General features: G+C 40.9%; 1 protein-coding gene across 2 annotated transcripts in view; it reads right to left on the bottom strand.

Moving 5' to 3' along the window:
* MAP3K15 (mitogen-activated protein kinase kinase kinase 15) overlaps window positions 1-25,100 on the bottom strand; it is a 149,306-nt gene that overhangs the window by 105,121 nt on the left and 19,085 nt on the right. The window contains exons 1-3 of one of the 2 annotated variants that reach the window (XM_012434070.3): window positions 23,393-23,445; window positions 20,036-20,175; window positions 17,792-17,815 (exon numbers count right to left, since the gene is read on the bottom strand). In XM_012434070.3, coding sequence (XP_012289493.1) covers window positions 17,792-17,815; window positions 20,036-20,158 — 147 coding nt within the window. In that variant the 5' untranslated portion in view covers window positions 20,159-20,175; window positions 23,393-23,445. Of the gene's footprint in view, window positions 1-17,791; window positions 17,816-20,035; window positions 20,176-23,392; window positions 23,446-25,100 lie in introns of those variants that run through there. The other variant, XM_064364478.1, reaches the window with a different exon arrangement.

The following is a 25,100-nucleotide window of genomic DNA, read 5'->3' as shown; positions in this document are numbered from 1 at the left end:
AATTAAACATGTTTCTTTTACAAAGTACCCGGTCTTGGGCAGTTATTTATAGCAGTATGAAAATGAAAAATTGGTTGAGTTTATGGTCAAAGCCTTCCTAGTTCAGACAGAGGGAGAAAAGGGCTGTGTGGATCAGTGAGGTCTAGAAGGGAAAATATCTTTGAAGAAACGTAGTTTGTTATTTTCAAAAAGTTAAAGCTAGACTGGAGGTGTAAGGAGCTTCCCAGATCCTATCCCCAGAAAGACAACCATAACTGGTGAAAAATCTTTTTAAAAACCATTTAAAGCAAGCTTTTCCAACCATGGCCCACCAGCCACATATGGCCCAGGATGGCTTTGATTGTGGCCCAACACAAATTTGTAAACTTTCTTAAAACATTATGAGATTTATGCAGTTTTTTTTAAATAGCTCATTAGCTATTGTTAGTGTATTTTACATGTGGCCCAAACAATTCTTCTTCCTCCAATGTGGCCCAGCGAAGCCAAAAGATTGAACACACCTGATTTTAAGTCTCTGTAAGTTGTGCTAAGAGCATGCAGCAAATGGAAAAACATTTTATTCAAGAATATCTAAATCTTGGTAATAACAGTGAGATTCTGCAGCATTTGGGTCATAACCTGCTCCCCTGCCCCCACACCCAGCCCAGACTGACTGAAGTTCTACTCTAAGTAGGTGTGGCCAAGACAAAACAGGGCTCCTTCTTCCACGCTGTCCAGAGTCACTGTTTCTCCCTGGGAAGACCACGCCACCAGCATTCTTATCCCCCACAGCCTGGTATTGTAGAAGCTCTATTCCAGGCAAGTGTGGTCAAGATGACCAGGGCTTCTGTGCTCTACCCAGTCTACACCTACAGGGCAGAAGCTCTACCCTAGGCAAAACAGGCCAAGAGGCCAGGTGCAGTGGCTCATGCCTGTAATCCCAGCACTTTGGGAGGCTGAAGCGGGCAGATCACGAGGTCAGGAGTTCAAGACCAGCCTGGTCAACATGGTATAACCCTGTCTCTACTAAAAATACAAAAATTAGCCGGGTGTGGTGGTGGGTGCTTATAATCCCAGCTACTTGGGAAGCTGAGGCAAGACAATCACTTGAACCCGGGAGGCAGAGGTTGCAGTGAGCCAAGATCATGAGCCTGCACTCCAGCCTGGGCAACAGAGCAAGACTCTGACTCAAATAAACAAAACAAAACAAAACAGGCCAAGACCCTGCCCCAGATCCCTCATAGAATGAAGGTTCCATGCCAAGAGAGGCAAGCTGAGAAGACCAGAGGCTGTCACCTCTACCCAGCACCCCATTCACAGAGCAGGGTGTCACCCCAAGAGAAGCAGGCTGCTGTCTCCACTGTCATCTCCACAGCTGTAGTGCAGAGCTCTGCCCAGGGGAAAGGCAGGTTGTAAGGACTGCAGCTCTTCACAAGGGGAGTGAGTTTATGCGGAACATGGCATGGGGAAGTTCACATATATGAGTGCTGTACAAAACATCATGGAGATTTGGGTGGATGGCAATTAAGAGAAGGTTGGTAGGTCTAGGATAGGAATAAGTAAAGGATAGACCAGGTGGAAGTTTAACAGAGAGAACTAGGAAAGAGACAGCTAAGAGTAACCTTCCCAAGGTCAGAGCAAGCCTCAGGGATTAGATTTGAGGAGTATTCCTGCAAATCTTTAATTGAATCAAACTGTGGAACAACTATGCCTCAGGGTATTGTCAAAAACAATAGAGCAATCAGCTAAGGAGGGAAATTAACAACTGGTGTAATACCAGTTGTATAAGACCAATACAGAAGATTAGTCAGAAACTTAACAGTGAGATCAGGGAAACAGTGAGTCAAAGAGAGCCTAGCTGCAACTACTGTCATTCCTGGGTGAGGATACAAGAGTCAGAGTAACTGTGCACATGCCCAAGACTGTGCCATTTAAGGAGTGACATCAGAGGCTGCACATTGCAGAAAAATAGACTTCACTGAACTAGTCAAGTCATCAAACAAATAAACAAGCAAACAACAAAAACAACATGCCCCAGAGGCAGAAGGGAGAAAGATCAGTATCTGGAGTTTCTACAACATATTATCTAATATGTTCAATTTTCAACAAAGAAATACAAAACATGCAGAGACAGGACAGTGTGATCCACATATGGGAAAAACAGCAGGCAATGGTAACTGTCTTTGAAAGGACCCAGCTATTAAATGTAGCAGACAACGACTTGAAAGCAGATATTACAAATATGTTCAAAGAACTAAGGGAAACCATACTTAAAGAATTAAGGAAAGGTATTATAACAATATCTCAAATGCAGAATATAAAGAACAATTACCAAAAAAAAAAAAGGGACTGGGGAAGGAATTCTGGAGTTGAAAAGTACAACAGCCAAAATGAAAAATTCACTCAAGGGGCTCAACGGGCAATTTGAGTGGCAGAAGAAATAATCAGCAAACGTGGAGAACACAGAGAAAAAGAAAAAATGAACAGAGTCTTAAAGGAACACAGGACACATTGAGTGCACCAACATACATGACACCTAATAGGAGTCGCAGAAGAGGAGAGAAAGGAGCAGAAAAATACCCAAAGAAATAATTGCTGAAAACTTCCCAAATGTGATTTAAAAAAAAAATTAAATCTATATATCCATGAAGCTAAATGTACTCCAAGTGAAATAAAGGCAAAGGGGTCCACACCCAGACATGTCACAATCAAAACTTGGAAAGATAAAGAGAAAATCCTGAAAGCGGCAAGAAAAAAAATATATTGTCACACACAGGAGAATTCCAGTAAGATTTATGTCTGACTTTTCATCAGAAACTATGAAGGCCACGGGATGACATATTCAAAATGCTGAAAGAAAAAAAGTCAATCAAGAATTTTATGTCCACTAAAACTATTTTTTCAAAAATGAAGATGAAATATGAAAATTTTCAGATAAACAAAAGCTGAGATAATGCTAGCAGACCCCATCTTATGAAAATACTAAAGGAATTTCTTCAGGCTGAAAACAAATGACACCAGACAGTAATTTGAATTCACACGATAAAAAGCAAAGAATACCAGTAAAGGTAGTTATGTATGCAACTATAAAAGATAGTATAATTGCAAATTTCCTCTCCTCTGTTCTCTCAACTGATTTAAAACGGAATTGCAGAAAATGCTATATATAATCATGTATTGGGGCTCATACAGAAATATAATATATTTGAAAATAACAGCAAAAGGATACTGGTAGGAACAAGGCTATATTGGAATAAGGAAATGACACCAAATGGTAACTTGAATCCACAGGAACAAATGAAAAGTACCAGAAATGGTTAATTAAAAGATTAATTCAACTCTCTCTATCCCCCCACCTACATTCTCTTTTCTTGTTTCTTTAATAGAAATAATACAAACATACTTATAAACATTACAATTATATAACTCTGAGCTTAACAGGTAGGTAAATTGAAGGTACAAGACTCTAACCTATTTGTATAGAATTATGTCTTAAAATTGTTTCCAAAACAAACATTTCTGCTGAAATCTTGACGTTATTCCTTTAGCAAACCTAGTCTTCCCAAATATTACAAGAGTAAACTTTGCCTCAGTTCTGCTCAAATCCTAAATAATGAAGTGTAAAAAAGTGGATTTTGACAAACATGATATGTGCCATCACAAGTTCCTTGGTGAACAAGAAGTACTGTTCAAGAAGGCAGAGCAGTAGCAGCAGAGACTGATGAAGACTACCGCCAGTTAGCAGAGGATCTGATCCATGGAGAAAATGTTTAGCCATAGTTAAGAGAAAAATAAGGAGAAAGAGAAGAAATGCATGAACTCTGAAACCAGCTGAGTGAGTTTAATGAAAAGAACTGAAGAGACAGCAGGAAGCTAGAGACTCGGGAAGGTAAGAATACTTCCTTTGAGAAACTCTTCCAGAAAGTTTAAGAAATTTGACAGAAATTGGGACTAATGACTACATTTTTAAAAGGAATTCACAGAATTCCAAACGAAAGCACAAGCTCTTAAGTACAGTACTTTTGTTCTTACAACAAGGAAGAATAGAACTAAAGATCTTCAAGAGATGGAACACATTCAGACTCTTGTTGGTCAAGAGACGAGAAATTAAAAATAAAAACAATGATTAGCATAACACATGTTCAATAGCAAACTAGGATCAGTTATCTGTAGTTGTTACATTTATAAATGGAAACATCTCAAGAATCCAACTCATCAAAACAAATTTAACAAAGGCAGTTTAGTTCCCTACATAAAGAGGCATTTGAACCAGTATGCTAACCACATTAATATGTAAACTCTTATTCTAAACTCTCTCCAAATATTTCCAAAAGGGTGATTCTGATATAGTAAGTGAAGTCAGAGGGCCAAGGAAAAGCCACTGGTTTCTGACAGTGTAGGGCTAGGAAGTAGAGGAATTTTTCCTCTAAAGGGTTTAGTTCCTGACCTAGCAATTAACATTTTCCATATTACCATCTATAAATATTACCACCATGAAAAGACTGTCCCATGTCATCACTCAGATTAAATAAGAGGTACTTTTAATAAGCACTCATTAGAAAAGCTCAGTTATATAGTATTAAGTGCCATAATTTTCAATGTTTGCCCAATACACCATCTGGTAAATATATATAAGATACTTAACCATTCTTCTATTGCTTAACTTTCAGTTTGTTTTGAAATTTCCTGTGTCACTGAGATGAACATCTTTGCATACGGCATCTTTGTACTGTGGTCTTTTCCTAAGGATAGCTTCCCAGGAGTGAAATTACTAGAACGAATTTAAGGTTCTTAATATATGTTGACCAAACTGCTGTCAAAAAGGATAGAGCAATTTACACTCCTACCCACAGTGTATAAGGGCATGCTAATTTCTTCCTCCTCTCAGCTGAACTCAGTAGTGTTGTTTTTCACGTGTGCAGTTTAGTGAACAAGAAATACTTTATCAATATAGAAACAAAGTATCATCTCAACTCAAGCATAGCAATGTAGTGAAGAATTCAGAGGGCCAAGGATTGAATTCCAGCTTCATCCCATCCTAAACAGATGACCTTAGAAAATGTACTCATCTATCCAAACCTCAGTTTTCTCATCTTTAAGATGGAGATTATAATAGCGTCAGCCTCATTAGACAATACAGGCTTAATCATGGCCCTTTGTCTTGCACAAATATTCTCTATGTGCAATAGTTCTAGAATGGACTAGGAGTTCTAAACCTGAGATCCATTCATTCTTGTGGTGGTGGGGGGGTGTCTGTGAACTTGAAAGAGAAAAAAATTCAGCCTTTATCATTTGCCCTCAATTGAGTAACGTTTCCTTCACTTAGGAATGTAGGTAACATACCCTAGTAGTAGTAGACTTGAGACTTAAGACTTTGTTGGTAATAGAAGTCACAGACTTTTTCATATCACATTACAGTTCCTGCAGAGATCTCAAAATAACTTTTATACCCATCACTACTCCAAATATTATGACAGTTTTTAAGACTTGCTGTTTGATCTCATTATTTAAGACATTACTAAAGAAGCACATAATTACATATAACTTTAAAATATTTTGATAACTATATTTTTATATGAAGGGTCTCCTTTGTAATTCCTTATATTTAAACACTTTAAAACAGTGGTCCCCAACCTTTTTGGCACCAGGGGTTGGTGTCATGGAAGACAATTTTTCCATGGAGCAGATGGGTGGGGGTTGGGGATGGTTTCAGGATGATTCAAGTGCATTATATTAATTGTGCACTTTATTTCTACTGTTATAACATTGTAATATATAATGAAATAATTGTACAACTCACCATAATTTAGAATCAATGAGAGCCCAGAGACTGTTTTCCTGCAACTAGACAGTCCCATCTGGGGGTGATGGGAGACAGTGACAGATCATCAGGCATTAGATTCTCATAAGGAACATGTGAACTAGATCCTTCACATGCATGGTTCACAATAGGGTTTGCGGTTCTATGAGAATCTAATGCCACTGCTGATCTGACAGGAGGCAGAGCTCAGGCAGTAATACGAGCAATGGGGAGCAGCTGTAAATACAGACGAAGCTTTGCTCACTCGCTGCTTATCTCCTGCTGTGTGGCCCATTGGTAGCCCAGGGGTTGAGGACCCCTGCTTTAAAACATATTCTGTGGGCCAGGCGTAGTGGCTCACGCCTGTAATCCCAGCACTTTGGGAGGCCGAAGCAGGCAGATCACAAGGTCAAAAGATCAAGACCATCCTGGACAACATGGTGAAACCCCATCTCTACTAAAAATACAAAAATTAGCTGGGTGTTGTGGTGCCCGCCTGTAGTCCCAGCTACTTGGGAAGTGGAGGCCGGAGAATTGTTTGAACCCAGAGGCAGAGGTTGCAGTAAGCTGAGATCACACCACTGCACCCCAGCCTGGTGACAGAGTGACACTGTCTCAAAAAAAAAAAAAAAAAAAAAAACACATTCTGGGAAGAGCCCATAGGTTCTTCCAGACTGGCATAGGGGTCCTGTGACCCCTAAAAGGCTAAAAACCCCCAATCATGACTCTTAGATGCTTCATGTAGAACATCCTAACTGCAGGCCTAAAATGTCAGAGTTTCTTCAGTGGGCTGCACGTACAAAGCTCTCCATGAATAAACAGTGTAAGGCAGATCTGCAAACAACTTCCTAGGTGCTTTAGGACAGTCCAGGAGAGCAGAGCATGTCAGAGCCTCCACTCAATTGTCCATTGGCTTCAATCATGGCCACTAACTAAGGACACCTAGGATTTGCTCCTCAGCTGGCTCCTCTGCAGCTGGAATATTAAAACAAATGAAGCTACGCGATACCTATGGACTATGTATACTAGTGGCAAACTACTAAAAAACTGCAAGCTTTAACAGATAAAGCAGCCTTGGGCTTGGCTGTATTTTCCCTCTTTTCCGCAGGCGCCCCATGTAAGGCATCCAAAGGTCCAAGAAGGCCAAGAAGGATACACAAGCCAAGGTCCCTCATGACACCAGCACTTATTTTTATTTATGGCTCACAGCAGGTGGCAAAGCTGGTCAACAGCAGCACAGGGTTTATAAATTAATTCTTTGGAGCAAGTATGATATGTCTGAGTTTGTGCCAGCCAACTTCATAATGAGACTTGTGACTTGAGCTTCCAGAAAACATTTTTTATAGTGATACATACATTTAATCAGTCAATAAATGGCCGAGTAAGAAGAGGGGGAAAAAGTATCTAAGGTAGATGGAAAGCTACTTAATATTACTCGAGATGAACTGATTTCTAAGCACTTTCAGAAGAATGCACATCTCAATTGCTGGCGCAATGTGGTACTTTGGAGTTTGTATCTTGTAATACAAGTGGGTCACAAATACTTAGTGAAAACCACAACTGAAAAAACACAGAAGATTGTTTCCAGGAAAATTTAGGGAGCAAAGGAACAAATATGGGACAATAGATTTTAAAAATTATTTCATGTGACCAGGTATAACAAAGTTAATTTATTACAGAAGAAAATCCAAGTTGACACAACTCCAAAAAACATAGGCTCAAGAGATAATTGTCCAGCCAGCTAGATACACATGTATACATTGTCCAGAAAAATGCAGTGGTTTTCTTTTTAGATCAATGCAAATAGCATTCTACATTACTCCTTTTGCCTAATTATGTGGTCATAACAGGAAGAAAATAATCAGAAGCTATATAACAATTTCACCAGAATAATCAGGATACTGTGCCACTTAAAAGTAAATGAAGATATCCCTGCTGGAAATGTGCCATGGAGTGCTAACTAAGCTGTTGCGACAGTTGATTTACTTTGTTTATACAACTGAATGGCCATCACAAAGTCACAGGATTATTTCAGAGCTGGCACAAATCTCAAAAGTCACCTCATTAAAATCATTTCATTTAACAGAGAAAGAAACCAAGACCCAGCAAGGTTAACCAACTGGCCTACAGAAGACCACACAGCCAGACAATCTCAGGCCCTACCATGATTCTTGTCACTAACCTTCACTTCCGCTTAATTCTGAAATATCCTTAAATAAATAAAGCTGTACGAAGTGCTCAACAGATGGGTGAATGGTGAATTCTATGGTGTGTGAATTATGTCTCAATTTAAAAAAATCGAAGGGTGCCATGGATATGAAAGACATATCCAGTTGGTAGATAGAATTAAATATAAATAATTTGGTTCTGACATTACCCCTATGATATTCAAGAGGTTCAGAGAAAAGTTTTATGGTTCACAGACCCAGAGTACTCCAACTGAAGAGAACACACAGGAGCAAGACCACAATCAGGAACAACAACGACAAAAAAGACAAAAAGACTAACAATCTAAGATGAGGCAGAAATAAGAGAACATACACAAATAAAATAAATATGCAAAGGGGCCGGGCGTGGTGGCTCTGGCCTGTAATCCCAGCACTTTGGGAAGCCAAGGTAGGCAGATCGTCTGAGCTCAGGAGTTCAAGACCAGACTGGCCAACATGGTGAAACTCCATCTCTACTAAAAATACAAAAAGTAGCTGGGCATGGTACTGGGCACCTACATTCCCAGCTACTCAGGAGGTTGAGGCAGGAGAATTGTTTGAACCTGGGAGGTAGAGTTTGCAGTGAGTCAAGATCATGCCACTGCACTCCAGACTGGGCAACAGAGCAAGATTGTGAAAAAGAAAAAGGAAAAGGAAGGGAGGGAGGGAGGGAAAAAAGAAAGAAAAGAAAAAAAGAGAGAAAGAGAAAGAGAGAAAGAGAGAGAGAAAAAGAGAAAGAGAAAAAGAAAGGAGGACGGGAAGGGGAGGGGAGGGAAGGGGAGGGGAGGGAGGAAGCAAAGAACTGATTTTTACATGATTTATGTTCTATTTGTAAAATAAAATTATCCCTCTCTATTACGAGATGTAGCTTTCTTGTCTGAAATTGAGTCTTTGCTAATAAAAGACTAGAAATCTTGATTTTGAACTCAGAAAATCCAAAGGATACAGAAAAGAGAAAAGAAACTTAACTGTCTTCCACCAAAGTGTCCCTAAGCAATCCATATCATCTTTGATCGTCTTGAGTCCTAAGCCACAGGAAACTGAAGACCTGAGAAAGGCAACAGGAAAAAACCAGGAGAAATTTTGTTACCCTGACCTCGAGGCCTACACATGTTCCTTGGCCAGAGGAAAGACTTCCAGTATTGAAGACGATGTCCCTAATATTGCCAGTGACTATTTCTCAAATAATTTCTAATTTATTTCGATTATAAAGATAACTATTTTAATGGGAACAATGAGTTTCTCTTAAATCCCACTGGCTTTCCAGAAAAAAAAAATCACCTAGACCAGAGGTCAAGAATCAGATTAGTTTTTTAATAATGCGTTTTTTAATAAGGTTTTGTTTTTTTAAAAAAATAACATGATCCTACCTTGGAAATTTAACTCTGCTTTTTAAAAAAACAACTGTGAACTCTGGCTTTAGGACATGACAAATGAAAATAAAGTCCAATGTACTTTTAACAATTCCTTCTGCAAGTACTGGGTAGAACACCTTGTTTTCTCCCAGTAATTCTCCTGGCAGACAGAGAAGGTGCATGTCTCCATGGTGCATCTCTAGCAACACTATGCACAGCTTTCAGGTAATTTACCCACCAATTCAGTGGAAAAAATTATGGCTGTGCCTCTAAGCCTGGGAAATGTGTTTCTTAGTCTTGGGTTATATATGACACACATACATACACACATTTCTCAAATGAAATAATTATAATGCAGTGGACACTCAGCTCAGGTATGCTACCCAGAACTCCTGCTTCAAGGAAGGATGTGTTGCCCTAGTTGCTGAGAGCGCTCTAACTAGCAGCCCCTTACCGTTAGTCCCTTCTGAACTGCCTCAATTCCAGAGAGTATCTCATCCAAACTACATTCCTTTCAGTGAAGCAGGACAAACGGAGGAACATAGAGGCCTGGCCATTTCATCCCAACCCAAGACAACTCAGAAAGGCCATTTCAGCTCCAGACCTCCCTCCGGATGTGGTCAGCCAAGGCTGTCATGGAGCCTGTATCTCAGCTGCATGTGTCCCTCTGGCCAGTCCTGCTTCTTTTACTCCCCCTTCCCCAGCAGCCATCCCAAAGGCATCCCTTAATAAACCTCCTGTACCCCAACCTCAGCCTCAGAGTCTGGGTCTAAAGGAAATCAACCTGCAAAATAAGCTGTAAAGATGAAGGTATGATTACCCTTGCTAAGGAAAATTAAAACAAATGAAGCTATGCAATGCCTATGGACCATGTACACTAGTGGCAAAGTACTAAGAAGTTCCAAGGTTAAACAGATAAAGTAGCCTTGAGGTTGGCTGTTTTTTTTCACTCTTTTACTTTCATAAAGGCTCAACCTTGATCTGTCACTACATAAACATGTTTTCTAAACTGATAAACTGCTGAAAGTGGCTATCTCTGTCATCTCCAAAGCAGCATAAAATAGGGTAAGAATTAAAATGGATGAAAATAATACAGGAAAAAACAGAAGCCATTTTTATAGAACTCCGACCAAAAAGTCAATTACATTTTCAACTCAATCAAATACTGAAATATGAAGTGAAATGTAGTGTTAAAAATTTCTGTGACAGGTATTTTTTTTAAAGTCAATCCTGAAAAGGAAATTAAGAAAACAATTCCATTCACAAGAGTATCCAAAAGAATAATACACAGGAGTAAGTGTAACCGAGAAAGTGCAAGATTTGTATACTAAAAACTAAACAATAATGCTGAAATAAATTAAAGAAGATCTAAATAAATGGAAAGACATCCCACATTCATGGATTAGTAGACTTAAAACTGTTAAGATGTCAATATCGCCCAAGCAATTCACAGATACAATGTAATCTTTATCAACATTCAATGGCTTTTTTTCCCCCAGAAATGAAAAAGCTGATCTTCAAACTCATATGGAACTTCAAAGGGCCCCAAATGGCCAAAACAATGTTGAAAAAGAACAAAGAGGATTCACATTTCCCAATTTCAAAAATTACTACAAAGCTATAGTAATCAAAATAGTGCAGACTGCAGTGAGCTGTGATCACACTACTGCACCCTAGCCAGGCTGACAGAGTAAGACCCTGTCATTCATAAATATATATATATATATATATTTTTTTTTTTTTTAAAGGGCCAGGGGCAGGCCAGGTGTGGTGGCTTGCACCCGTAGTCCCAATACTTTGGGAGGCCGAGGCAGGTGGATCACCTGAGGTCAGGAGTTTGAGATCAGCCTGGGCAACATGGCAAAAACCCATCTCTACAAAAGAAAAATTAGCTAGGCAGGGTGGCACATGCCTATAATTCCAGGTACTTGTGAGATTGAGGTGGGAGAATTACCTGCGCCAGGGGAGGGCAAAGCTGTAGTGAGCTGTGATCACACCACTGCACTCCAGCCTGAGTGACAGACTAAGACCTTGTCTCAAAAAAAAAAAAAAAAAGTTTTAAACCAGGGTGCTACAAGAGTAGACACATATATCAATGGAATATAATATTGAGAGTCCAAAAATAAACCCTTACATATACAGTCAATTGATTTTGACAAGGGTGGCAATACGACTCAAAGATGACAAGATAGTTTTTTTTTTTTTTAAGAAACAGTGCTGGGACAACTAGCTATCCAAATGTGCAAGAATGAAGCTGGACATCTACCGCGTACCAAACACAAAAATGAACTCAAAATGGATCAGAGACCTAAACGTAAGAGCTAAAACTATAAAAATTTTAAAAGAAAACATAGTCATACTTCATGACCTTGGTTTGGGCTAAGAGTTCACAGATACAACACCAAAAACATGATCCATAAAAGAAATAACTGATAAAACCTCTAATAAGAGCCTTGCTTCCAAAATGTATAGAGAACTCTTACACAGCTTTGTAATAACAACACAGCCCAATTTTAAATGGGCAAAAGATTTGAATAGACATTTCACCAAAGACGACTATGAGTGACTAACCAGCACATGAAAAGATGCTCAACATCATTAGCCACTAGGGAAATGCAAACTAAAACTACACGCATGTATCATTTCATACTCACTAGAATGGCTATAATAAAAAGACAGATGACACCAAGTATCGGCGAGGATGTGAAGAAACTGGACGTCCCATTGCTGCTGGAAATGTAAAATAGTACAGCCACTTTGGATTATTTTGACAGTTCCTTAAGAAGTTAAAGGTATATTTACTGCCTGGGCACAGTGGCTAATGCCTGTAATCCCAGCACTTTGGGAGGCTGAGACAGGCGGATCACTTGAGGTCAGGAGTTCGAGACAAGCCTGTCCAACATGGTGAAACCCCGTCTCTAATAAAAATACAAAAAAACTTAGCTAGGTGTGGTTGCAGATGCCTGTAATCACAGCTACTTGGGAGGCTGAGGCAGGAGAATCGCTTGAACCCAGGAGGCAGAAGTTGCAGTGAGCTGAGATAGCACCACTGCACTCCAGCCTGAGCAACAGAGTGAGATTCAAGTTTAAAAAAAAAAAAAGGCTATATTTACAATGTGACTTGGCAATTCCGTTCCTAGGTATGTATCCAAGAGGAATAAAAACATGCGCCCACACAAAGATTTGTACTTGAATGTTCACAGTGGCATTATTCCTAACGGCCAGAAAGTGGAAACGATCCAAATGTCCACCTACTAGGGAATGGATAGATAAAATGTGCAAAATCTATGCAGTAGAATACGGTAATTCAGTAATAAAAAGGAAAGAACTACTGATCCATGCAACGTCATGGATGAACTTCAAAAACATCATCCTAAGTGATAGAAGCCAGATGCTAAACACCACGTATTGTATGGTTCCTTTCACGTGAAAAGTCTTGAAAAGGCAAATCTATAAGACAAAAAACAGATTGGCAGTTGCCTGGGGCTGGGTGTGGGCCGAGAGATTGTCAGCAAATAATCATTTTGGGGTCAGGGAAATGCTCTAAAACTAGATTGTGGTAAACAACCCACAACTGGCTGCACAATTCTGTCATTTATTAAAAGTCATTGAATTGTGTGTGCTTAAACTAGGTACATTTTATGGTATGTAAATTATACCTACATAAAGCATTTCAAAAAACAAAACAAAACCAGAACACAAGAATATGAGCATCATCTGATCAAGAGGTGAGCACAAAAACTGTTAGCATGTTTCCAAAGAGCAAGAGGCCCAGAAGAGCTGCAGGTGGTCCACTCTGAAGCCTGAAGATTAGCTTCCTGGCCTCGGCATCCGTGCAAATCAACTTCTTCTAGAAATGGAGACAGATGTCCGGGCAATGTGGCCTGTAATCCCAACACTTTGGGAGGCCAAGGCAGGTGATCACCTGAGGCCAGGAGTTTGAGATCAGCCTGGCCAACATGGTGAAACGCTGCCTCTACTGAAAAAAAAAAAAAAAATACAAAACTTGGCTGGTCATGGTGGCACATGCCTGTAGTCCCAGGCACTCAGGAGGCTGAGGCAGGAGAATCACTTGAACCTGGGAGGCAAAAGTTGCAGTGAGCCAAGATCATGCCTCTGCACTCCAGCCTGGGCTATAGAGCAAGACTCCATCTAAAAAGAAAAAGAAATGGAGACAAATGTGCCCATTCTGCTGCCAAATGAAGCACATCATCAAGCACAATTTTAATGTTATTATTTTTTCATTTTTCCATCTCCCTTTCTGGGTAAAAGTACAATTTTCGAAATATCAAATGACTCCCTGAAAAGAGATCTCAAAGCACCTTGGTTTTCACATGTTCATAAATCATTTCAAACATCTGGCTACATGTTCAGGGTATGGCATCTAATTTGTACTCCTTATTCACAAGAATTTACCACTCACTAACTGTGACTGTGTGTGTGTGTGTTTGAATAAAAATCTTTCCAAAATGATCACAAACCCACAATTCCATCAGATTTTCTCTCGGAATCTCTGGGGTCAGATGATCCAGGTGTCTGATTCCAGGGTTACCCCAGTCCACATGGAGGGGACAAACGAGCAAATTCTCCTTAGAAGCCACCCAATTTACTGTGACATTGTATTTTAATGGTTTTTTGTTTGTTTTTGAGACAGAGTCTCACTCTGTCGCCCAGGCTGGAGTGCAGTGGGGTGATCTCAACTCGCTTCAACCTCCTGAGTTCAAGCAGTTCTCCTGCTTCAGCCTCCTGAGTAGCTGGGATTATAGGCATACACCACCATGCCTGGCTAATTTTTGTATTTTTAGCAGAGATGGGGTTTTGCCATGTTGGCCAGGTTGGTCTTGAACTCCTGACCTTAGATGATCCACCCACCTCGGCTTCTCAAAGTGCTAGGACTACAGGCATGAGCCACTGCACCCAGCCCCTATTTTAATGTTTAATCACCATTAGTTGCAAGATGTCCATTCTGCTGACCCAAACCATTTTTCTGTTTACCCTACTTCCATCCCATCTGGAGTGGAAAAAGTAAACATCTCTTTACTTTCAGAAAGAGGATCGCATTTGAAGATGACTACTAATGGTCCCTCTCAAGGCTTAGTTCCCTTTAGCTTTTCCTCTTAGGTACAATTTTCCACTCGTCACATCACCTGGGATCCTTTTTTATTCTTCTGAGTGCTCTAAATTGTCATATCTCACCAAGCATGACAACCAATACTGGGCACCAAATTCTAACATAATGCCAAATACAGCAAAGAGATTAGCTGCCAAATCCTTTAGAACAGGAGTCCCCAACTCCCAGACCATGGACCGGTACCAGTCAGTGGCCTGTTAGGAACCAGGCCACATAGCAGGAGGTGAGCCATGGGTGAGCCAGCATGACTGCCTGAACTCCACCTCCCGTCAGATCATTGGTGGCATTAGATTCTTATAGGAGCGCAAACCCTATTGTGAACTGCGCATGCGAGGGATCTAGGCTGCATGCTCCTTATGAGCATCAATCTAATGCTTGATGATGTGAGGTGGAACAGTTTTCTAAAACCATCTCCCACTTCTGCTCTGTGGAAAAATTGTCTTCCATGAAACCGGTCCCTGGTAATGAAAAGGCTGGGGACCACTGCCTTAGAGTAAGGTTATTCCTAAAAACCAAACAAAATACCTAGAAAGAACAGTGCCGGGGGGTGGGGAGGTGGGGAGAGATAGCATGGGGAGAAATGCCAGATATAGGTGAAGGGGAGGAAGGCAGCAAATCACACTGCCATGTGTGTACCTATGCAATCTTGCATGTTCTTCACATGTACCCCAAAACCTAAAACACAATTAAAAAAAAAAGCCAAAAAAAAAAAAGAAAAAGAAAAAGAAAAGAAAATAAAGCATGGACCAGAAGAGAGCAAAGATCGAGGGTTGCTCACAGACAGGTGCTAACAGCTCCAAGGACCTGTGAATGTGCTCAGACTTCTCATGCATGAAGTCCTTTGGCCAAACTAGCTTCCTGGGCAGAAGCTCTTCTCACCTTCTAAAGAAGTCCTGTAAGAATAAATAGTGACAGCTTTCCAACATCCATTTAATTCTACATAGCAAGAGAAGCTGACTGAAGAGTCTGGGATCTTAAAGAGAGAAAACTAGCAACACAGGAGACTGGAGTTCTGTGTGCAAACCCCATGCTCTGAACGTGCTGCCCCTCAGCAAAACAGGAATAACAAACTGTAGTATTCTGCTAACAGTGATCAGCCCTAAGATGAATCAGTGCCAAGTGCACTGACGTCTACAACTTGAATCCACACATCTTATCCTAAATTTGCCATCATTTGTGTACCATAGTATGAAATTTCTAGTGTTGTAAGACAGTATTGGTGGGCACTGAAAAGTAATTTAAGCAAGGGGAAATTACACTTCAAATATGGGTATCATAATGCTGAATATTAAATGCTTATTAATTAAAACTGAAAATTATTAGCAATAAAATTTTAATAACATACAAAAAAAAAAAAAAAAAGAAAGAACAGTGCCGAAGTATGCTTGGAATTACCAAGGATGTTAAGGAATTCCTGGGTGTTTGGGAGGAGGGAGAATGCACCAGAAGGGAGGTATGCAGTGGAACTGTAACAGCATGACACCAAGTCTCCGGGAGGACAGAATATTTCTGAGTGCTGAAGCATGCAACAGTCAGGAATGGAGAAAGAAAACAAGTTGCCTTCTTGCCCCTTGCCTCAGTGTAACTCGTGCTGTTTTAAGGAATCAGCATTTCATAGCCATCTCTTGCATTAAATCCAGGTTACATCTTCTTGCTTGTATAGCAAATATGGAACCACAGATGTTGAGGGCTGGAAGGCATCAATGAACAAAATAGCACAGTTCAACATTTCTCATTTTACTGCTGAGGATCCTGAGGCCTAGGCAGAGGTGGAATGACCGACTGCCCAGTGTTACGTAGAGACAGGCCTGCAGCTACAACTGCACCTCCTGGGCCCCAGGCCCAGTCTCCTTGGACTTCTTCCCCATTTTCCACAAATTAGGTAATTTTAAAAATCAAGGCCAGGTGTGGCGGCTGACGCCTGTAAATCCCAGCACTTTGAGAGGCCAAGGTTGGCAGATCACTTGAGGTCAGAAATTCGAGACTAGCCTGGCCAACATGGCGAAACCCTGTCTCTACTAAAAATACAAAAATTAGCCGGGTGCCTGTAATCCCTACTCGGCAGGCTGAGGCGGGAGAATTGCTTGAGCCTAGGAGGCAGAGATTGCAGTGAGCCAAGATTGCACCACTGCACTCCAGCCTGGCCGACAGAGAGAGACTGCCTCAAAAAAAAAAAAAAAAAAAAATCAAGGTCTAGGAAGAATAGGAAAGACTCTCACAGGTAGACAACATCAGCATGTAAATGGGCAAAAGAAAGTCACATATGATCCCATTTCTTTTCCAAAAGGAACCTAAAACCACCCGATGCCTTATCTTCCAGGCCTGCCTGTAAAATTCATGCTCCAATAGTAATCCTGTGCACTATACCACTTGCTTTGTTTCTGGAACTTCTGTGTCAGGTGGGGAGCTCTGTCAGGGTCCTGGGGAAGTCTGGGCCCCCAAGCTGCAGGTTGAGACCTTCTGCAGAGGGCGCCCTGAGAAGACCTTTGCCTCCTGGGCCCTTTCTCCCTCTCCTAGGAACACCAACTGGAATAGGAAGAGTCTGCAGGCCTGCTCCTTCTAGAAGGGCTAGCAGGAAGGAGACTAAGGCTCCAAGGAGAGGGACCAAGGGCCTGTCCCGTGTCTAGGTCATGGTTTCTCAAACCACAATGCCATAGGTCTGGAGGGATGGGCAGCATGGGGTGCATTCAAAGGTATACAATCATCTTAGCATCATTTCCAAGGCCAAGATCTTTTAAAAACATTTTTAGGGTGGTGATTTCATTATACTATTCAAACCAACGTGGCAATAAAACTATGTAATTTCAAGAACTTTTGAGCCAAATCAGGAGACCTCAGTACATAAATGGGACAGAAGCAAGTAGAATTCCATCCCACTTCTTTCCAGTTTGTGGCAAGGAACTTGTGCCCCATATTAACTGGGATACAAGTTCACGTTCCTCCATCATTAGGGAAACTCTGCTTGGAGAGAGGAAGGTACTGACTCCAGCAAAAAGATTCTTGGTGGTCCATGGAACATCGACCCAGCTCACAAGGAATCACCCAGAAGATGCCGGCTCAAAGTCCTAGTGGGTAATGAAGAACACACACGTTCTTGCCTGGCCTTGCCTTCTGGCCCACACACTTGATGGCTGAGTAGGGCCTGGGGCTAGCTGGCAGGTTGAGGCATAGGGAGATTTCTAGCTGTCCTCCTTAGAAACAGAACCCACAGGCATGATTACAAGTCATCTTGCTACCTGGGCGATTTTCAGGCAAGCATTTTACGAATTGACATTTACATTTAATTTCAGAAATAAAATTCTGAAAATATAATACTTACTGTGTTTTTTTGAGTTACCATGTCCTGAAAAGAAAAAGAAAAGATAAATATAGCTTTTTTTAAAAACAGTTAATTTCCATAAGCGTTAGCCAGCATTCCCCTCTATAGAGCAAGAATTAATCATGTGAAACCTCCCACTCCAAAAGCTGCTAACAGAATGAACCTCTGAATTGCAACACCCATGTTCCAAAGAAAATTGATCACCACTGGTTAGCCTGTGGGACTATTAGAGGGCATTTATGCTTTTAAGGATTTCCCCAGAACAGTGCCAGTGTTTTTGCCCAAAAGATATTTTGAGCTTCAAGTTTGGGGGGCTCAGTGCCTTGCGCCTCGCCTTTCCAGAGAAGAATGTCAGCAATGGCAAGGAAAGGCCTGGAAGGCAACATGCTATCCCTGATGGAACCATTTTTTGAATCAATCAACATGAAGGCCACACCACAGTCAGCCTACCTACAGAAGGGATGTTGGTGGTAGAATTCCTGACGCCTCACTACAACTGTCTAGGAATCTTCAAGTTCAATGACGACAATGTTAGTGTTAGTCAGTAAATTTAGTGCGATAGTTAGGCACCCCTTGACTGTCTCATTTATACACTGACAACCACTATTTCCAGGGGAGAAAGCATAGTTAGACAGCTGCCCTGTAACATGTGTTACATATCCTGAGATTTTTATTTCCTGATAACAAGTACAAACTGCTTCTTCTGGTATTAGATATAACTGACTACCCATTTCCATTTTAGGAAATATTTTTCTGTATCATTAAAAATTAAAATATCTAGTCCACAGAACTTTCCAGAGGGCTTTGCTAAGGCACAGTTGAAGAAACAACTGTCCTAAATTGGGAAAAAAAACACATTATAATTTCATGTTTCTCATCAAAATATAGGTTAATTATCTATATCTTTCATACTTGCTAAGTTCTAAATATTCCTAAGCATAGCTACCTTGGTGAAAATCAGTAAAAGAAAAAGTCAGTATCTAAATATCTAATGTAGTTTACATTGGTTTCTAGCCCTGGGGAAATTATTCTACAATGTAAAGTACACTAATAAAAGTTTCTTCTTTCACTGTCATTTGAATGACTTCTTAAAATACGTATTTTGCTATAATTACTGAATACATATCTAGGTAAAGTATATGTGATGTTGAGTACATACAAGTTACACATCTCAAGCAGGTGGCATTTCTACCAGGAAATAATCTCAAATCCTTACACAACCCAGAAAATCTAGTTAATATTAAATCTCAAGAAACACAATGAAAATGTCCAACTTCGGCATAAATTTGTACTATTATCTACCACTGATTTTTAATACTGACGGAACTGAACCTTTAGAAATAACGTCTGTGAAGGCTGACTCTCCAAACCATCGGTTCTCACCCCTGGTTGCACATTTGGGAGGTTAAAAAAACTCTCCGAGCTGGGTCCCGCCCCCATCCCTGAGATTGTGATGTAATTGGTTTTGGGTGGGGCTAGGCATGGGGATATTTACAAGCTCTCCCAGTAATTCTGAAGTGCACTCAAGGCTGAGAAGCATTGCTGTAAACAAACTAATCCATTATTTCTAAAATGATTTAATATAGGCCAGGATTTTCTGACTAAAATATTCAATGATACCAATATCCATTGAATTTGGAATAACTCATGTTAAACATTTCCATTATACGAATATAAGGATTTTTAAAAAATACTACGCTATCCAAAAAAGCTTGTCTCAAACTTGCAAAAATACATTTTAAAAATTCTTAACAATGAATGAGTTGTGCAGGAACACACAAGTTTTCAGTTTTGCTTTGCTTTCAGATTGGGGGAAATAACATCAAAGACCAATCGTGTCTATGCTAAAATATTCTGTCCATTTCGGTAACTGTTCAATGTCTTCATATTATTATCCAAGTTGAGAACTGCTTTTTATGTGTAGGTTTGGATCCGATTGCTCATGAAGGAATTCAGAACAGTGTGTCTGCTTCAATGGAAGCTAACAGAAGTGTTTGCCTTCATTTCCCTAATGAGCCTGGAAATGCCCAAGTTGCCTGCAAACATATGACTGTAGCACAGATGCTCACAAAGTGGTCAGGAAGTCATCTGTATGAACTAGAACCTGTGATGGGAAGGAAATAATTGCACAAGCAAGTCTTTGTTTTTCTCCAACTTTCTGTGCTACAGTAGCTTTTCAGCTAGACATATAATTCTGCTTTCCCAAAAAGAAGTACTCAGGAGAAGGAGAACAATACCCTTTACCTTCAAGGAGAGAGCAGTGTCGGCATCGGTGTCATGGTACAAGATCACGTTATTGGCCATATCAAAGCTTTCTCGGACTCCAAGATGGTAGAAGAGAGAAGGCTGTCTGGAGACATCACTCATGTCTACCACAGCAACATCTGTAATGAACAAGGAGATGACAGGATTAGGGGAGATGATCTGTCTACTTCATCTACTCACTGGTGATCACCAGTGGGGAGCTATAGCAATGTATATTTCTGCCATCAGCCTTTTAGGTAAAGTAAGGAATGATTTGATTAAAATTACCCTATGAACTGTGGAAGAAATGCAGTAAGAATTTTTTTTTAATCCTCTTTCTTCTTCAAAGTGCTGAGAATGTAACCTCACTTAGAACTTGCTGATGGATTTTTAATGCTATTTTTATTATGACATATCATACATCCGAAGAATATATTTAGCTTATATATGAGGCATAAAGTATAATGCAATGAGAAACCACGCACCTACTGCACAGCCCAAGTCAGAGGGTTACCTGCACTCTCAGGGCCCCACATGCCCCTCCCTGATTACATCTCCTCCCTCTTGCCCAGAGAACACTTCTATCCTCATCTATGTATTTATCAGTTCCATGCATGTATGTGTGCTATAGAATAAACGTTTATGTCTCCTCAAGGTTCATATGTTGAAACCTAACCCCCAATATGATGGTACCTGAAGATGAGGCCTTTGGGAGGTGATTAGATAATGAGGATGAAGCCCTTGTAAATTGGATTAGGACCCTTATAAAAGAGACCACGGAGAGCTGCCTTCCCCCTTTCATCATTCCAGGACACAGAGAGAAGGTCCCATCTATGAACTAGAAAGTAGGTCCTCACCAGACACTGAATCTGCCTTGATCTTGGACTTCCTAGTGTCCATAATTATGAGACATAAATTTCTGGCCGGGTACAGTGGCTCACGCCTGTAATACCAGCACTGTGGCAAGCTGTGGATCACCTGAGGTCAGGAGCTCAAGACCAGTCTGGCCAACACGGTGAAACCCCCTCTTTATGAAAAATACATAAATTAGCTGGGCATGGTGGCAGGTGCCTGTAATCCCAGCTACTCCAGAGGCTGAGGCAGGAGAATCGTGTGAGCCCAGGAGGCGGAGGTTGCAGTGAAGTGAGATCATGCCACTACACTCCAGCCTGGGCAACAGCGTGAACTCTGTCTTTAAATAAATAAATAAGTTTCTGTTGTTTAGAAGCCATGCCCAGGCTAAGGTATTATGTTATAGCAGTCCAAACAAACTAAGACAATATGTACAGGCGTGTATAGGCATATTATAAAAATGCCTAGGCAGGAGAATCGCTTGAACCTGGGAGGCAGAGATATATATATATATATGTGTGTGTGTGTGTATACATATACATATATATTCCTTAACAGTATATTGCTCAATTTTGCATGTCTTTAGACTTCATATAAATGATATTGCATTGTATATATTCTCTATTTTTTGGTGGCATTCAGCCAATTTGTACATCTAGGTCCAGTTCATGCATTTTTGCTTCTGTATAGAATTCTGTTGTATGGCAGATTTGTATTCATTTTCCTATTTCAAACTGCTGCAATAAGCAGTCCTGTCATAGCGCCTGGCTCACATGCCCACCATCAACTTGACAATATAAACTGTGCCCTGGCTGGGCGCAGTGTAATCCCAACACTTTAGGAAGCCTCTACAAAAAATACCAAAAATGAGCTGGGTGTGGTGGTGTGTGCCTGCAGTCCCAGCTACTTGGGAGGATGAGGTGGGAGGAGAGTTTGAGCCTGGGAGGTAGAGGCTGAAGTGAGCCATGATCATGCCACTGCTTTCCAGCGTAAGTGACAGAGTAAGACCCTGTCTCAAAAAATAAAAAAAATAAATAAAATGCACCCTGGAGTTGCATCCTGTAATAGAGACCTATGCAAAACAGAAGAGCAACTTATTCCTTGAATAATGAGCATGTTTAAATTATACCTAGTAGTATGGGGCACCATTTCAAAACTCAAAATATTCTAAAGGACGTAAGAGTTCCAAGTTCGATGGGAGCTCTTCACCACGTGCAGTACAGATATAGGAATGTAGTGTCAAACTCACGCTCACACTGCTGTGACTACTAGAAAGTCACTGAAAATCCCAATGGGACAGAAGAGGCCAGTTGACAAGGGCATGAAGAAACAAGAAGACAGGCAGGCGGCACATCAGCACCAGACACTGCGGGCTCTGTACAGAGGTGCTGGGAACCTGAGGCCAAGTGCCACTAAGCCCCAGAGTGGGCCTTTTATTCTTTATTTATGGATTGCCTGCTGTATGGCAGGATTGTGCTGGGTACCAGGGATAGAAGTGTCAACAGGGAATAATCCCTTCTCTCAAAAGAAAAAACCAACTACAATAGAATGTGGGTAACCAGAAGAAAGGGGATGGTTAGGATAACCGTGAGGGCGACCAAAATGAGGGAAACACAGTGAACAGAGCACTCACAGGAGGGTACATAATCCACACTTGGGAAGAGGGCAGTCACGGAAGGCCTAGAGGAAGGGGTATTGTCCATGACCCAAGACTCTGTAAGAGTTAGGCAGGCAAATGGGATGAGGATGCGGGGGATGAAAGGGAAGGAAAGAGCGGTGCAGGAAGAGAAGCCAGCTAGTGCAAGGGGACACTGGAAAGCCAGGGTGTAAGTGTGAAGGCCACCCACAGATCACTTACTGGGGCCAGAACACCCCAGAAAATGAGCCTGGAGGGGGAGGGCTGGACCTAACTTGAGGCAATGGGAAACCTATGGTTGAGTTTTTTAACTTTTTATTTTTATTTACTTACTTATTTAATTATTTATTTGTTTTTGAGACAGAGCCTCACTCTGTTGCACAGGCTGGAGTGCACTGTTATGATCTCGGCTCACTGCAACCTCCACCTCCCAGGCTCCAACAATTCTTGTGCCTCAGCCTCCTGAGTAGTTGGAACTACAGGCGTGCGCCACCATGCCCGGCTAATTTTTTTGTATTTTTAGTAGAGACAGGGTTTCACCATGTTGGCCAGGCTGGTCTTGAACTCCTAACCTCAAGTGATCCACCTGCCTCAGCCTCCCAAATTGCTGGGATTACAGGCATGGGCCACCGCACCTGGCTATTTATTATTTATTTATTTATTTATTTTTTTAACAGAGATGGGGTCTCACTATGTTGCTCAGAGTGGTCTTGAACTCTTGGGCTCAAGCAATCCTCCTGCCTCGGTCTCTTAAAGTGCTAGGATTACAGGTGTGAGCCACTGCTCCTGGGCTTTTAAAAGCATTATATTATGCAGAACTATAAATACACATTAAAAGTAGATAGAATAGTATAATGAAATCTCCATACCTCCCACCTCAACAAGGATCAACTCAAGGCCGGCTTTGTTTCATCTTTACAACCATCCGCAACGTCCACCCCTCCCCACTGTGTTATGTTGAAATAAATCCTACCAGACACCATGTCGTTTCATTTCATCCCTCAGCATTTCAGGGTATATCACTAAAAGATGAGAACTGAAAGTAGTATCAATGTTTCACCTAAAAATATTTTTAAAGAATCATGAGGGGTTTTTGTTTGTTTGTTTTTTTAGCAGAAGATTCTCAGAGTCTAATTTACCCTTTAGAGGTCACCTAGTAATGAAAGGACCCACATCTATGCTGAGGAAACTCTCTACAACCCAGCCTAATCAGTTTCTCTCAAATGGATAATTCCACTCCCCATTTGCTTAGAGTCAAGATAACATGCCACTGTAGCTGAGTAAATTAGCCATTCTGCCTATAGGATTGCTTCCTGGACTCTTACTTATCTACATTAAAAATTATGTTTGAGGCTGGGCACGGTGGCTCATACCTGTAATCCCAACACTTTGGGAGGCTGAGGTGGGCAGATCACCTGAGGTCAGGAGTTCAAGACCAGCCTGCTCAACATGGCGAAACCCTGTCTCTACTAAAAATACAAAAAATCAGCTGGGTGTGGTGGCAGGCACCTGTAATCTCAGCTACTCAGGAGGCTGAGACAGGAGAATCACTTGAATCTGGGAGGTGGAGGTTGCAGTGAGCCAAGATCGCGCCACTGCACTCCAGCCTTGGCAACAAGAGCAAAACTCTGTCTCAAGAGAAAAAAAAATTATATGTTTCATAGTGATGCTATGAAAAAGTAGAAACATAGATAATAATTTCAAGGCCATGGTGACTGTTATAATTAGTCCATAAAGGCAAGGAAGCAAATAGAAACAGATAAAGGGGAGTCATCTAACTTGTTTATAACAAAAACATTGTTTCATATATATGAAACAATTTTTAATGTAGATAAGTAAGTGTCCAGGAAGCGATCCTATAGGCAGAATATCTAATTTACTCAGTTGCAGTGGTGTGTTATCTTGACTCTAAGGGGAGTCACAGAAAGGGGCAGAAGGGAGGGTTAGGGACAGCAGCCCTGAAGTCATGCAGCCCATTTTCACAGGCAACCTTGAACTTGGCAGAGGAACTTGTTGCCAGGAAGATTCCATTTTGATCAAGTGACATGAGTTTCTCCCTTCCTTTGCCTTCTCAACATTCTGTGCTGGGACCCATTGGCCTCTCTACCAAGGACTGGGAGACTTTTCATTGTCAATGAAAAGGGAACATATTAATACTGCTACTCAAAAAAAAACAACATTCTGAGCAATGCATGTTCAATAGGAAAACTGCCTCAAATCTAAAGCTGGAATTTTTGCCTGACATCTGTCACTCAGGCCAGTAGACCAAGTTCACTTTGAGGATTTATACCAAAACAGTATGGCTTACTTTCAGAATTTCTAAGACATGAATTTAGCATTTGACTTATAAATGTTAATTGTGATAAAACACCAGATCGGAACTTTTATTCTATACAAAGATAAAAGGGCTTTATCCCTTAAAGAGAGCACCAATTACCTAAAAGCTTTCATCATCACTGTGGTCACATGCTTTGCCATTTACAAAACACTTTCACGGACATCTCAGTTGAATTTCAGAACCCTAGCAGGCAGGCAGGGCAGGTACTGGCTTTACTTCACAGGTAGAAAAATGAAGTG

The sequence above is a fragment of the Aotus nancymaae genome, unplaced genomic scaffold, assembly GCF_030222135.1.
Source record: "Aotus nancymaae isolate 86718 unplaced genomic scaffold, 86718_ANA_hifiasm-v0.15.2.pri h1tg000058l, whole genome shotgun sequence".
NCBI classification, from domain to species: domain Eukaryota; kingdom Metazoa; phylum Chordata; class Mammalia; order Primates; family Aotidae; genus Aotus; species Aotus nancymaae.
Note: the sequence above shows the minus strand (reverse complement) of the source record. Positions and strands in the feature narration are given on the sequence as shown.